The following is a 14,874-nucleotide window of genomic DNA, read 5'->3' on the forward strand; positions in this document are numbered from 1 at the left end:
TCAGCCTGATCTCTTTTAGAAAATACATATTTTTCCAACACTAACAAAAACCTTAGCTGATCTCTTGCAATGTTCTCTCCCCTTGTGTGGGTGTGTGTGTGCCTGAGCACCAAATTAAAAAATAGGAAAAAAAACCACCCAGATGTGAATCTATAAGCCATCTGTTTAAAATAACTACGGTGCAGGACTATAATTACAAGTTATTTATTATGAATCTTGGGATCCTATTATGGATTTTGACTGACTCCCAGGTTTCTGATTTAGCAAATGGTTTATGTATTTATGAGCCATGTGTCTCTTCCGCACTTCTTGGTGCCAGAGTGCACGTCCTTCAAACAAAAGGAAAAAAATCCCCCACCTTCCCATAACTGTTGGTTTCTGAATGTTGCTGTCTAAGAAGTTTTCTGCTAAGAACAGCAGAAATCAAAGTATCTGCGAGCTTTCAACAACTCCAGGGGTGCTGTTGACAACACAGATGGAGGTTTGGTAATGCAGCGCTCCTGCATGCAGCTACCTAGCAACATTTTAAATGTATGGTTGGGACAAATAGTGAAATGTTATGTTATGATTACTGGGGACAGCAGGGGGATGCATTTGGAAGAAGAAGATTTGTTGCTGAAGTCCGTTTGCTCTTGCAGCCCGCTTTGCCCTTGTGAAACAGAAATGAGGGAGGCAACAAAATTGAAACGAGCAGATGGACAGTATGCATTAAGAGCAGTGTTTTGGATGACAGTGTGAAAAATACCTGCTGGTGACAATTGCTCTTTGTTTTATCCTTGTACTTTTACACCCTGTGGGCCTGGGAGATCTGCGGTGGATAATGCCTGACTGCAATAGACTAAACAATGATTTACCAGCCCTATTTTATCTGCTGCTGCTGTCCTATGCTGGATCAGCACAGTATTAACCCTTTCCTCCACATCTTCTGGCCTATTTTTTCCACATGTTGCCTGCACAGGGAGTTAGGCACTTTAGGGTGGCATCTGACAAGGCCAGTTTCTGACCTCCTGCTTGCCTGCAACACCAGCTGCAGAGGAGGAACACTATCTTTGCAAATCCCACTCTGCTTCAGGGCTTGGCTGCCTTTCTCCTGGTGGCAAAGGACTGGCTCTGCTTACCTGGGGCACACAGAGCTGGTCCTGTAGACAGGAGGCTGTAACCTCTTCTTCATAGGACAAAGATGATCTTATTCTTCTCTTTCTCTTTTCTTTTTCTTTTTTCTTTTTTTTTTTATTTTTAAAGTGGAATTAGTTGCACCATGAACAATTAAGATGATTTACTTGGAATAGCTACTTAACGTAAAACAGCCCTTGTTCTCTTTGCCAGGTCATGAACTCCAAAATCTTCCATCTATAGCTAGGTTATGACTCACACTGAGTTTTTCTTTCTTGTTCCAGTTACTTGATCCTCACCTGTAGTGAAGGTCAGGAGTTTGGGCTTTAACCCCTAGTATTGCTGATGGTAAGGGGAGTGAGATCCAAATTTAGCTGTACTCACTGATTGGGTCAATGGCACCAAATTTGTTATTGGCAGAGATTATTTCTTATTTAAGTGACCTAGGCTAAAGTTAGGAACAGTATCTAGCAAGCATCTTCTGCTTAAATATGTGTTGGGCTCATCTTTAGGATTGTAAAGGAATGCTCATGTCAGGATATACCTGAGGGCAGGGCAAGGAAGTCCACGCTTGGGAGAAAGGGGGAGAAGCTGGCTGGAAAGTTGGGCTACAGGAGACATTTGCCCTGGGAGTATGGCCTCAAACCTGTTGGTTTTCCAGGAGTGTTTGGGCACTCAGACATATGGTTTGAATCTTGGGTGGTCCATTGTGGAGCCAGGATTTGGATGATCTTTGTGAGTGCCTCCCAGCTCAACTCAGGGCATTCTGGGAATGAGGGATCAAAAAGCTATACAGATCTCTTTTACTCTTCCTCTTCTTTCATCCTCAATAGTGATTCCTTCCTCAGGGAGTGTGATGGGCAGCTGCCTGCCAAGCCCCATAATATGGGTTCTACCCAGCTAGTTTGACCTAGTGGGACACAATATGTCCTACATCCAGTGAGTCCATGATATGCCTCAGCTAGGTCAATCATGTCCTTCAAAGGAACACACTGCACAATGGATTTTGCTCTTCCCTCAAATTCACTTTCACCATGCAGAAGACTGTCCTGCAGATAGAGGGAATGGTGCCACTACACTTTTTAAATCTTGCATTGGACAAAGTTTTGCTAAAGATAATCAGATCTTATCAGAACCCTTCAAAATACAGAATGTATGTAGCTGATTCAGTGAAGTTGTTTCTGCTGTCTTTTAGTGGGCTGAATTAAAGCCAAGTCAGGGGCACTGCGTTCACCTAAAGAAAAGTAGAATTTCACCCTGTGTACTAGAAAGAAGTTGCTGAGGCAGTCTTGCTGATGCAGCTGTTTTGTGACAACCCCGAACTGGAGCATTCTCATAAATTCATTCTAACTAGACTGTTTACATTGCATGTATGTTTGCTCTGCAGTATTGGAGGAATGCAAAGCCACCAGCACGTATTGGTGACTAGCAGTGACCTGCCTCTTCACAGTAGCTCATGTCACTGCAGCTGCATTTCATCTGAGCAGCAATTTAGAGCCAGATCCTCACTTACTGATTTCACAGTGTCTTGGCTGGAGTTATTCCTCATTTACACTGATAAGATTGAAGAGCCTTTATAGCTCCCATCAGATCAGGCAGTGACTTTGAAGAAAATAAACCTCTTATTTTAGACAAAGGGCTGGAGTGTAATAAAAGCTGTGTGTTATCCTCCACAGGCACCTTGAATGAGGCCACAGGGAACAAAAGAAAAGGACTGGAAAGCGTGGTTTAGTTTTATGATTTACATTTTTCTTCTCCTTTATTTTTTGGTCTCTAATTAAGTCATAAGATTGGGTGAGGTGGGTGCTTGCATCTAGTAACGTCCACCTGTGTCTCTTAATGAACTGAGCTACTAATTACAGGCAGAGGTCACTTCAGAGGGCTAATTTCAGTCAGGAATTTCAAGTATCAAAATTTGACTGAAAAAAAACCTCAAGTATTTGTTTTCTGTCTTTATAGCTAGGGTTAACCAGAGTGGTTGACACTACAGGGTAAAGTCAGGCTATAAATGGAACATTTCTTCTGCTTATTGTCACACAACCTATATTGACATCCCTTAATATGATCAACATGCTCTTTGGCCTTCATCATTACTGTCTCTTTGCTGTAGAAAGATGACACTATAATGTACAGTAATTCTACCTGCTTGTATTATTTCATTGATTCTAAGTATTTTGGGGAGAAAGAGATAAATCATGGAATTTTCTTTCATAGTGTAGTATATAGCAGCCTCTTTTGAAGGACTCCTGCGTAGTCAGGTAATACTGCTAGCTAAAAATGATTTCAGTGCCGCAAGAGTGTTTAGTTTTCTCTAAATATTTCAGCTCTTCTTCAGATGTCTCTCTTATGTCAGTATGAAAAATGACTCCTAAACAGTGTGGTTCATGGGGCAACACCTCAGGACCTCAAGGATATTTTATTAAGCACATCATGCAGCTAGCATGATAAAGTGGATTTCTTCAACAAGGCACGTTTTCTGTACTATAATGTGTTGCAGTTATGAATTATTGTCCTAGTAGAACAGTGTTTACTCATGCTTCTGGACAATTCAGAGGCTATCTTCTACTGCAGCCCTTCAAGAGCAGAGGGCGTTTTTAATCACAAAAGCTTTAGAAGCAAGAGAGCAGATTGCTAAGCTCATGTTTTATTTTCTGAGTTGCATGAAACTAAACCATGGGTGCAGTTTATAAGCGATATCTTCTATTTATTTGTTTGTTTGTTTATTTCCAGAATAAGGAAGTGACGTGCAGAAGAGAGAAGTGTCCCCTGCTTTCCAAGGAGTGTGCTCTTGTCATAAAGCAGAGGGGAGCTTGCTGTGAACGTTGCAAAGGTGTGGTGCTCTTCCTGCTTTTTTCTCTCCTTTAAAAAGTGTTATCTGTTCGAATTTATATTGCCGGAGATGGGACAAAGTCAGAAACCTCTCAGCTAGTCACCGAAAGGACAGTAACCACAATTATAATCCATACATTTCAAAAGCTGGTGAAGATAATGTAAATTGACATCTCCATCCTGCTATTGTTAGGTCTTGTGCAGTGGCAGTCCTCTAGGAATACATCTTGATTGTACTTCACTGGAAGGTTGTCAGTCTTTTGAGTGGTGTCTCCTGTTGAGCTTTTTCTATTGGAAATACTTGACATCAAAATCAATCTGTTTATGGTAACAGATCCATAAGAATTTCTTTAACTTCCCACGTGGTTGGACATAGCAGAAATAATGCTTTCTAATAATAAAAAACATGATAATTATCCATTCTATTTTTCCCAGTACTAGAAACAAATAAACCAAATTCTATTCATTTTATCCTGGTTCAAATAATAATATCAATGACACTTTTGTTAAAGCCAAAGTGGGTTACAATCTGAACACTATGTATGTATTCTTGACCATCACTGTATCCTCAAAGCTCTTCAGAAGGAGCTAAATGTCAGATAGAAAATAATAAATTAATTGCTTAAAATGCACGGTATCCAGTTATTAAGCTTGCACATGTGGAAAGTGTGAAAATAGATTAAGTTGAGAAAGTCTTTTTTAAATTGTAATTCAGTAAGTTATATGCAGTAAAACAGTGATTTTGCTGAGAGATTGCTGATGCAGCCCACAAAGTGGAGAATGAGGGATTCAGACGGATTCACTTTTCCTGTTTCTCTTCTGTGTTGTTTAATTCCCCAGTGGTATTACAGTTTAGAAGAGAGGTGCAGTAGGATAAATTGTTGGGAAATGTGAGCATTTATTGCCTTCCCAGAGGAAATACAAATGCAGAACAGGTTACATTGAAATTCAGACAGGAGAAACGTGATGGATATATGTTTTTCCTGAATGACTGCAGGGTTGTGCTAGCTGGTCTTCACTTGTGCTGCAGCTTTAGAATAGGTTTGGCAAATCCTAGGCTAAAGATTTGTCTAAGGTTGCTAGTTAGAAGAAAAGGAAATGAAATGGAAAAAAAACAGAAAGCATTACTGAAAGAGAATTTGTAGTTAAAGTTTTCACAGAAGTTAAATGTAATTTATTTATTTAGTCAAATTTTATTTAGTGTCAGATTTATAGCAAAAATGTCCTAATTTTAGTTTGATTATGCTAATTCTCCATTTTGGAAAAGGGATGAAGTGTAGCTGGTCAATTTCCTGAAATTTTTACATGTATGCACACTTGTGCACACAAAATGATTCTGCACTAAAAAAAGTGAATGTTTCAAAGATGAGGATACAGACATTTAAGTAAGCTAAAGATAAATATTATCATTACTTTGAAATTTTAATTCTGATTTCCTGTTGTTACCCTGAATTGATGTGAATATTACATTATACATTGTTAATAGACTTGAGACTGGCACCTGCAGATTAGTATGTTTGATGTCTCTAATGGGAAAATTAATAAAAGTGTTAAAAAAATAGAATTAAGAGACATATAGGTAACTAAGTGGGAATAACACTGTATTATAAAACTGCTGGAGTCTTTTGGAGGGCTCAGTTAAGTATACAGACAGTGATCTGGTAGATATCTTCCTGCATTTCTATTGGGCATCCAACAAGATTTCCCATCAAATTCTCCTACAGAAACTAGGCAGCCCCGAGTTTGTAGATAAATACTTCTCATTAGCAAAGAACAGGCAGATGGAGACAGTGAGTGATTGCTTTTGTAATGAAAAAAGGTTACCAGCAGTTTCTTCAGAGTTCTCAACTTGTCAAGATGCTCAAAATGGTCTAGTAGAGCCTGAAGTAACAGAAGGATTGCAGATACTGCATGAGTGCAGAACTGACTGTGAGGTGCTGCAGAAGGTTCTTAGGACATTGGTAACTGGTGACAAAATGGCAGAGGAAATTGATGCCATCAGAGAGGAGGCACTTGGCTGGAAGGATGCTCAATTGATTCTAGACAGCAGTTTCTATGTACTTAAGATGCAAGCTTTAAATTTTGGAATTTAAAAAAAAAAAAAAAGAGGCTCTTGAGGGCCTAATCTTGTAAAGGGAATGCTAAACTACTGAATATTTTCTTTTTTTCTGAAGGGTAAAGCGAAAGGTAAAGCTGCTATGCACTTGTGTAACTGCATCAGTCTCTTGTGTAACTGCATCAGTCTCGATGCCAGGCATTTTCACTGGGATGTTCTGGTGCCAGAGAAAGAGACAAGATGGAACCAGCTCTCTGGGGAAGCTGCTTGCTTTCCTGCTCTTCTGAATGCTGCTAGAATTCCCTCTCTGTTCTGTGCAAAAATTTGAAACAAGTGTCCTGTGGGAAGCATTTGGGGAATGAAGGATGTACACACCAGCCTGGCTGTGAGGCTCTTCAGCCCTCTTTGTGTCCCAGCGGCTCCCTTTGCTGTCCTTGTAGATCCCCAGAACTCTCAGTGCGGAGTTCAGCTGCAGCTGGGATTGACCCTGCAGCGTTTGTTCTCAGTTACTACTTTGTCAGACTGCCAGAATGCCCATAGGGAATGCAGGCAGGAAAAGGGAAGCTGTGATTTTTGCTGGTTGCATTTCTTCTAAACATGAACAAAATGTTACCAAAAAAAAAAAAAAAAAAAAAAAAAGCACACCAGAACCTGATGGCTTTTTTTTTTTTTTCTTGGCATAGTTCCCATAGCTTAGAAAGGCTTAATCAGGCTTTATGGGCTATTGCCAGCTCCCTTAGATAGCTTCAGGTCTTCATAACTTCTGAAGCAATGAATGAATGAATGAGTGAATGAATGGGTGGCTGCTGTCATTGAATACAGTAACAGGAGGATAACATCAAAACCAAAGAGTATGTTTCCAGAGTGGAAACCACCACTCATGAGTCATTTGTGACACTGCTGCCAGGATATTTTATGCTGTTCTGGGGAAGGCATGAGGGCTGGTACGTATGCCCAGTATTTCTGATAGCATAAACCGTACTGGAATTAAGAAATACTGTATGCCTGCAGTGGTGCATCCAGCTGAGTTCCCGTGTTTAGAGCTTTGCTCACTGGGGAGCCTGAACTGCAGCTGGAGAATTTCTTCTGCAAATGACTTCATACTGAGCATAAGTCCTTTGCTCCTGCTTTGGTATCTTTATGCTACTTAGGCAATTTTTAGCACTTTCTGTGCGTAAACGAAAAGGAAAAAGAAAACAGCAGCAAGTACAGCTTTTGCAATCAGAAAGAAAAACAGAATGACGTTCATGGGGATGGAAACAACATTTTGTCCCTAACACATTAAGAGATTTGGCTTTACTTAATATTTTAATCCTCGAGACCGGCAATGTATTTGAACACAGATCCTGACTTTCAGCACAGAGGACCCTGGATAGTGAAGTCAGTGGGGCAGGGCTCCGCTCTTACTGTGTGTTTGTGCAAAGTCTGGAACAGAGAAATGTAGACCTGTGATTATGGCTCCCTGCTGCAAGCAGAATGTAAACAACCCAGCATAATAGAGAAAACTTTCAGTGAGATTACTCTTCTGACAGATACTTACTGTAGTTTATAAAACAGACCGTACACCTCTAGCATACTATTCATTTTGAAAGTATGAAAGAAAAATTAAGCCCTCTCATTACTTTAGCGTAGGACAAATGGGCCACTTTTCATCTTTCATTTTATTTAATATGCTTAATGAAAACATATGAGATCACTGAGATTATAGGAATAGATTTGGCAGCATTTTCTTATTTAGTTGGTTGGAGACGTGTCACTTGGATATAGAGCTCTCTGCACCTCCAATAATAAGTTTGCTCTGTGAAGAAGTATTACCAGCTCGGGGCTGTATAAAGTTTGCACTTCTAAAATTATGTGCCATACCCTACTTTTATCCTAAGAATATGAATATTCCATGGAATTACAAAGGGAAAATCAATGGCTATTTGTCATATGTATCATTTGCCATTGTGAAATTTCTTTCAATTCCTACATGCAGTTTTGCTTTCCCAGTGTCTTTTAACTGTTGAGAGTTACTGTTTTTTCTTTCTTTCTTTCTTCCTTTTTTCTTTTTGTTTTAATCAGCGAAGTTACAATTTCACAAACCATTCTCCATTTTTTAAGAGTCTACCAGAGAATGAAATCACAGCCCAGGCAAGGGCATGGCTAGTTCTTTAGAATATTGCATATCCAAAGCTACCACAGTTAATTGTACGTTTCTTGGAAAGGATATCATATTTTATGATTGAACTAATTTCCTCTACCAAGGCTGGCTTGCAAAGAAGTTAGAGCGAGATTAGGAGTTTATTGCTATTGTGACTACTTTACCAATCCCTCAGCACTTAGTTTGCTTGTGAAAGTTCCCAGAATGAAATAGATAATACCAGTTTGGTGCCACCAGTTTGGAGGGGAACTTTGTGTGGAGGCATTGATGGGCACTATAACATGCAGCCCATCCTCATATGCCTTAGGGCAAACTTAGAGATATGGGTGGATGGAAAGTTACGGGGTGGGAAGGTAATAATATATTGTCTTAGTAAAAACCTTTTCACCTTCATTTGAATCATCTAATCCTGGCATCTGTCCGAAATTGAGTGTGGAAAGAGATGGTTTGGGGACCTATGAAGTCTGACTCTTTGGCTGACTTTTCTCATTGCCTCTCAGTCTCTCAGCATTAATGTGCTGCAGTTCTGAGCCAGGAGGCCAGTTTCTTGAGGCTAGGGTTCAAGTTAACCTCAACATTCATGCAGTTTTTAACTTTGTATTTCAAGTAAAGGCAGGGATTTTGTAGCAGTGACAGGTTGCTGCTAAGGATAGTATCATCCCTTTATGGTGTCAGCTTGTGTTACTTCTGGCTATGCCTAAGAAGAGGTCTCTATATCATCACCACTTCCTTTGAGTTAACTCTTTTATGAAGAGATCCCTTTGGTATCTGTTATATACTATGGCCTCAATATAGTGCCTGAAATTTTAGATTTTCTTGTTCACTTGATTACTTTAATTCTCTATTTATGTAAGAATATTTTTAATGCACTGTGTTGCCATGTTATCATAAATACTTACGCAGTTAAACACCAGATACCCGGACCTTAGTAATCATGGAAAAGTTGTTCAGAATTCTTGTATTAGAAAATAGTATGGGATGCCTGTGGTGATACACAGATGCACTGGTACCACGTGTGTGGGCATTGTGTCCAGCGCAGCAAAGTAGAAGAAAATTCAAGACTGTTGGAGGCTTTCCAATGCTGCTTTCCCATGTAACATTGCTCTGGAACAATATGATAAACATTTTAATAGACCTGTGACCGGAGTAAGAATTTTGAAATTGTAAGATGTACTGATTGTGAAGGATTTGGCCGGTGTGAGAAAAGCAGCAATAAATGATGACATTGTTCATCACACTCCTCACAGCCATAGGAGGTCACGTCTTTCCAGTCGTCAGCCTTGGCTAGCACGTTAGGTACCAGAACAGGAATCAGTGGCAGATCTAACTATGCAGTGTTTTAGACTTTAAGATTCTTATGGACCCCACGTAATGACTCTTCCCTACCCCCTGCATACAGGTGAAACAGGAGACATTTGGAAAGGCAAAATTGAGGTCCAGAGGGGAGCAAAACCGAAGCACTGGGAGGGGGTGCTGTCTTGCTTTCTGCTGTTATTTGTTCAGTGAACATGAGCTGGATTGCATCATATGCTTGTGAGCACTGTGGTCCCAGCATAGCTCGCTCCCATGGCCATTTTACTCCACTGTGTTGAATGCCCTTTGTATGGCCCCTGCCTCTCATATCTCTTGGTCATGATGATTGCAGTGGCTCAGCTGCAAATAGGTTTGATTGTACACAGTTAGAGGGGAAAGAGTTGGATTTTCACTGTTTAGAGAATGACTTAATAAGCTTGGGAGATTTTGTATATATTTTTCTACTTCTGTGTTGATGAAAGAAGACCAGGATTACCCAATATGAAGTTTTATTTTCTAGTAGCTGTCAGTGGCTTTGCCATTGTTAAGACATGTGAAAATATATTTTCTAGTAAGCATATATGTGATTCAGACTTCTCATATTTTTGCCAGCAGATTTAATACTACACAATATACAAGTTATTTTTGTTGGTTCCCCCCCCCCCCCCCCCCCCCTTTTTTTTTTTTTTTTGTTTGCTTGGCTAGAACTGGTATTTAGTGTTAGCATGCCTGGGTCCTCCCTGAGGATTAATTTATCAAAAACTAAATAAAACATGTCTTCTGGCTGTTTTCTTTTTCCTGATGTTTATTTTCCATGTCAATAGAGAGGTTATTTTTTCAAATAGAAAGTGGAGGGAAAGCAAGAAAAAGACTAATAGAAGAAGAAAAATGCTGAAGAAAAGGGAAATGGGGAGCCAGTCTATTATACTCTATCATTTTGTCTTGCAAGAATACGGAAATGACTTGTCTATAAAATTCTCATTAGAATGTCTATTCTCATTCTCATCTCATAAAATAAGCAAAATTCTCTTCTGGAATCTTATTAGGCAATGTCAAATTGAGTCACAAAAACTTATTTTTAATGAAATTCTGAGGACACGGGTTGAGTTTGAGCACTACTAACCTATCTTCTCCAGTCGGTTTACTTCTTTTCACGATACTGCTCTGTGCTTGGGTGTTTAGGGAAGAAAGAAGGGTCATTTAAAAATGTTGCAGGATCTGGAATGATAAATGGCTTCCTGATTGTCAGCTTGCCCACATGCCATTAATGAAATCTGATGTAACTTGCATTTTTTGTTACTTCAAATGGAATTTGAATTGGAATTAAATTGCTCTCTTTCAAATTAAATCAGCCAAAGATTATTGGTTCATAATGTTTGGAACCAGGGTGCTCAAAGAAGGTGTGTACGACATTGAACCAGAACAGATAAATTAATAAATTAGAAGAGATTACGATTTATAGTTTATTGTACAGGAATGACTCAAGTGTAGAAGATCATTTTGCCTTTATTAAGTCACTGTAAGGTAATTAGCAGTTTTCACTGCATAGATCACAATTGAACAACTTCAAAGCGTTTGGTGGTTAGGTTTGGTTCAGATAAGCAACCTTCAGCTTGCATGTTTATCTAGGACTTATCTGAATTGTTTGGATTGAAGGTGGTAATAGGAACAAAACCTACAACTAACTTAAAGTTAATATATTACGTTAATAAAACACCAGCTGTTCCTGAAGAAAGAAGCAGGAAAGACTAAAAAATTAGGTCACACTTCTTGACTGACACAAAACACATTAGCTCCCTTAAAATTGATACAGACCAGTGATATTTAATGTCCTCCTGTACGTAGAATCCTAAAGGTTTTACTGGTGGGTTGTTAGTCATGAGAATAAAATTACTGGCTCACAGTGAACTAACTGGAATCTCTTCTCATGAGCTTTTGGGGTTCCTCTCCTGAAAACCTTCTCTCTAGTTCTTTCTTCCAACGGCTTTAAGTGTGCATTCAGTCTGAAGTAAGTGCTTAGCATTCAAGTGATTGTGCTAGGCTCTGGTCTTTCTTGATTTATTATTTTCTCCCACTCTCCCTTTCAAATGGAGAATGGAGACGGTAACTTAATGTAATAATATTTCCAAAGGGAATTTAAATGGCTTTTAGAAACTTGAAATATGTTAGGACATGCTCTGTTTTAGAAATAGGTGCATCAGCACCTCCACTGGGGTCTCTGAACAGGAATCATCCAGTGACTGCTGCTTTACTAACCAAGTGTGGTGGTGGACCTTTAACCATGGGTGAGCTAGGATGGCTAAATCAAGTTGGCACATTAGAGCAGGAAGGTTTCACCGAGCTGAATTTGAATGAGGCTCATAGACTTCTGTGCTGTCATTAAGTGGCTTAGGAAAGTCCAGGTATATGTTTTCAGATGTCAAATGAAAGATTTCTTCCCTGAAAGTGAGGATCACAAAAACTGGCTGATATGTAGGCTTTGTTTTCCTTCCATTTTGGAGAAAAAATGGTGGCCATAGCTTTGGTGCTTGCATGATGCTGCTCTAAATTTTTCATACAACCTTCTGGCCTGTGCCAATGTTCGGGAGCAGTCTCCATACCCTTAGCTCTTCTTAAGACTTACCCATTCTGGTTTCTCTTTCAAAATTTTACTTTCACTACCTGCAAGCTCTCCCTGCTATAGTGACCTTTGTTGTGCTGTCAACAAGTGCTGACAGCAAAGCCCTTGTGTCACCAGAGTATGTGGCTGACGGATGGTGAGAGATTGGATCCCATCTTACTGCTTTATGCAAAGACAATTGCTGGTGCTTCTTGGATAGCTGCACTGTCCTTGTGATTTTGGCCAGACTAATCCTTAAACTGAAAATTTCAGATTAGTTTGCACTTCTGCACGCACAGATTAGCACAGGGTCATTAACTTTTGTACAGAGGAAACACTTTAAGTTAAAAAACATGAGTGGTGAGCAAATATGTTTGCAGTCAAAAATAGGTTCCAAGCTGGGCCATCTGAAGAGTCCAGACCTATATGGTAAAACACATGCATGGATGTGCAGCAGCACAACTTGTTCCATTTTGAGTGCTTAGAGGGCAGGCATGTACTTAAACTTCCTTGAATTGCACTCAGAATCCCAGTATGGCACATTTTCTGCAAATAGAGGCTGCTAAAATGCTTTGCTTTTGTCAGGATTTGCGCTGGGCAGTAGGATTATGACAAAATACTGTACAAATCGTGGTTGTTTAGGGTTTTTTTTTGGTACAAATATCAATATAAAAATGATATGTTTCAGAATGGGACTTTATAATGCTTAAGAAATGTATAGGACTTCAAGTTCCTCATTTGACATTGACTTCCAAGTGTAAGTTCTCACACAGAGCTTTATTAATATACTGAGAATGTATACACCTGATTATTCAAAATCACTTTGTAGGCGCTTTGCTACTGGGGTGAAAAAAGTGAGATTGAGAGCTGTATTTCAGTATTTGTCAAGGGTTGAGTTACCACAGCCAGTTCTTAAGACTGCTGATCAACTCTTTTAAAAACATACTGGTTTCAACTGAAGCTAGTGAAATTGCCAAATCACCTTCAGAATTCTCTTGTTTTGATCTTTACTTAACACAGAAGATCTTCTGAATGCTGCAAATACTGCAGTACAAGTCTTCTTTCATTTAACTGGAGGTAGTCAATCAGTTTGTAAGTAATCTTCATACCCCAGGTTTCCTTTCAATTTTGGTTTGGATACAAAATGATTTTGCTGGGATTTTAAGCTCCTCAGCCATTCAGATCTGTCACCCTAAAGTTTTCTTGAACTTTAGAAGAAGATCTACTGGTGTAGGCCTGATAACTTGTCTTTGTTTTCAGAAGGGTGCAAAATGTAGCCCAAAGCAATTCAGGACAGGGCACCTTGCATATCAGATGGTGACTGGTAGCATATTTGCTCAGGTGTGGGTAGGTATATGGCATCACTTGGCATCCGTGGCATCATTTGACTGATCTTACTTTTGTGCTTGATGATTCTGTGTCTGGGCTGTCACAGTCCAGTCAGGACTTCTGTTTGTTGGTTGGGCTCTTTGATCAAGCCTAATTTCAATAAAGTAGACTAAGAAAAAACCCTTGCAGCAGTAAAAGGAAAATGGGCATTTTTTTCTGTAGGAATTGGGTCATGTGCTGATTTTAAAATTTTTGATCAGATTCACTTTGTCTCTCCAAATAATTAATTTTTAATTGGTACAATTTTACACTGATAAACAAACTTTTTTCTTAACAAATGCTTTATTTCCACTTAATAAGTCTGCTATTTTATTTTATTCTTTTTTCTCTTTCTCTCTCTCTCTCTTTTTTTTTTGTTGTTTGCAAAATACCAGAGAACAGTGAAAAGAGTGAGAAAGAAACTAATGGGATCTCGAATCAAAAATGAGATATTTTTTTTTCTAAAAGGCTTCAACAAAACTTCATTTTGCATTAAAAACATGTGCACAGAACCTGTCTGTGGGTGAACCAACCTCTTTGCTGTTAATGAAGTTGCAGTGTAACACAGAAAGCCATACAAAGCTAAACCCTGTGGGGCTCCAGAATGTTCCTACTTACCATCCACACGGAGAGCCTGATGGCTTTTAGTTTACATGGATGTTGGTCTCGTGTCACAAAAGTGGAAAGGCAAAAAGATGGGGGAGTGCTGCCGATGTCATGGCATCCATTCTGAGCTGCACTGTCTGAAGAGCTCTCCTGGGGGATTTGGTAACAGATGGGGACAGACTGGACGACTGACATTTTTGGCTCTTCTCACATTCTCTTTCCTCTGGTGCGGGGGTAGAGTACAGGCTGCCCGCGAACAGGCCACTGAATTACCAGCAACACACATTTTTAGGCAAATTGCTGCTGATTTTGGCTTATTTGGAATGTTTACAGTTTGTAAGCAGCCTGGCCAGTTGAGCACTAGGAGCAGACATCCAGGGGACTGCTGCCAGACCTGACATGGCACAATGCTGCTCGTCAGCTCTCAGCTCTGGCTCTTCTAGTAACCCCAGGCAGAGAACAGGGCACATTAAGGATGCTGCTTTATGATCCTCAGCAGCAGTCTTCCAGGAATTGCTGCATTCAGCTGGACTGATGTGTGCTTCTGTCTCTCCCTCCAGACTGCAGTTTTGGAGGAAAGACATACAACAGCTCTATGAGATGGCACCTCCCTAGCAATCCCTGTATTACATACCAGTGCCAGGTAAGCATGTCATAAGTACCACAATAATTGAGTCATGAGCTTTTCCACAAAGTCAGAGCCTTTTTTATCCAATTCCAATAACCCAAAATATTTTATACTTAAACTGCAATAAAGACTTTGCATTTAAAGCAGCTGAAATCCATTTAGAAGTGACCCACTGTAACCAGGCATCCGGAATTGTAGGTTGTACATGAGCTGAGTACTCTGAGCCCAAACGATGCTGA

At 39.7% G+C, this 14,874-nt stretch overlaps 1 protein-coding gene across 1 annotated transcript in view; it reads left to right on the plus strand.

The window, feature by feature from the left end:
- The window catches only part of BMPER (BMP binding endothelial regulator), a gene marked incomplete at both ends in the record, with an annotated part of 142,987 nt that overhangs the window by 18,423 nt on the left and 109,690 nt on the right, over nt 1-14,874 (plus strand). Inside the window, 2 exons of the mRNA XM_079538534.1 lie at nt 3,844-3,943; nt 14,568-14,650. Of these exons, the coding sequence (XP_079394660.1) occupies nt 3,844-3,943; nt 14,568-14,650 (183 nt within the window). The remainder of the gene's footprint in view (nt 1-3,843; nt 3,944-14,567; nt 14,651-14,874) is intronic.

This window comes from Tetrao urogallus (genome assembly GCF_951394365.1).
Source record: "Tetrao urogallus genome assembly, chromosome: 7".
NCBI classification, from domain to species: Eukaryota; Metazoa; Chordata; class Aves; order Galliformes; family Phasianidae; genus Tetrao; species Tetrao urogallus.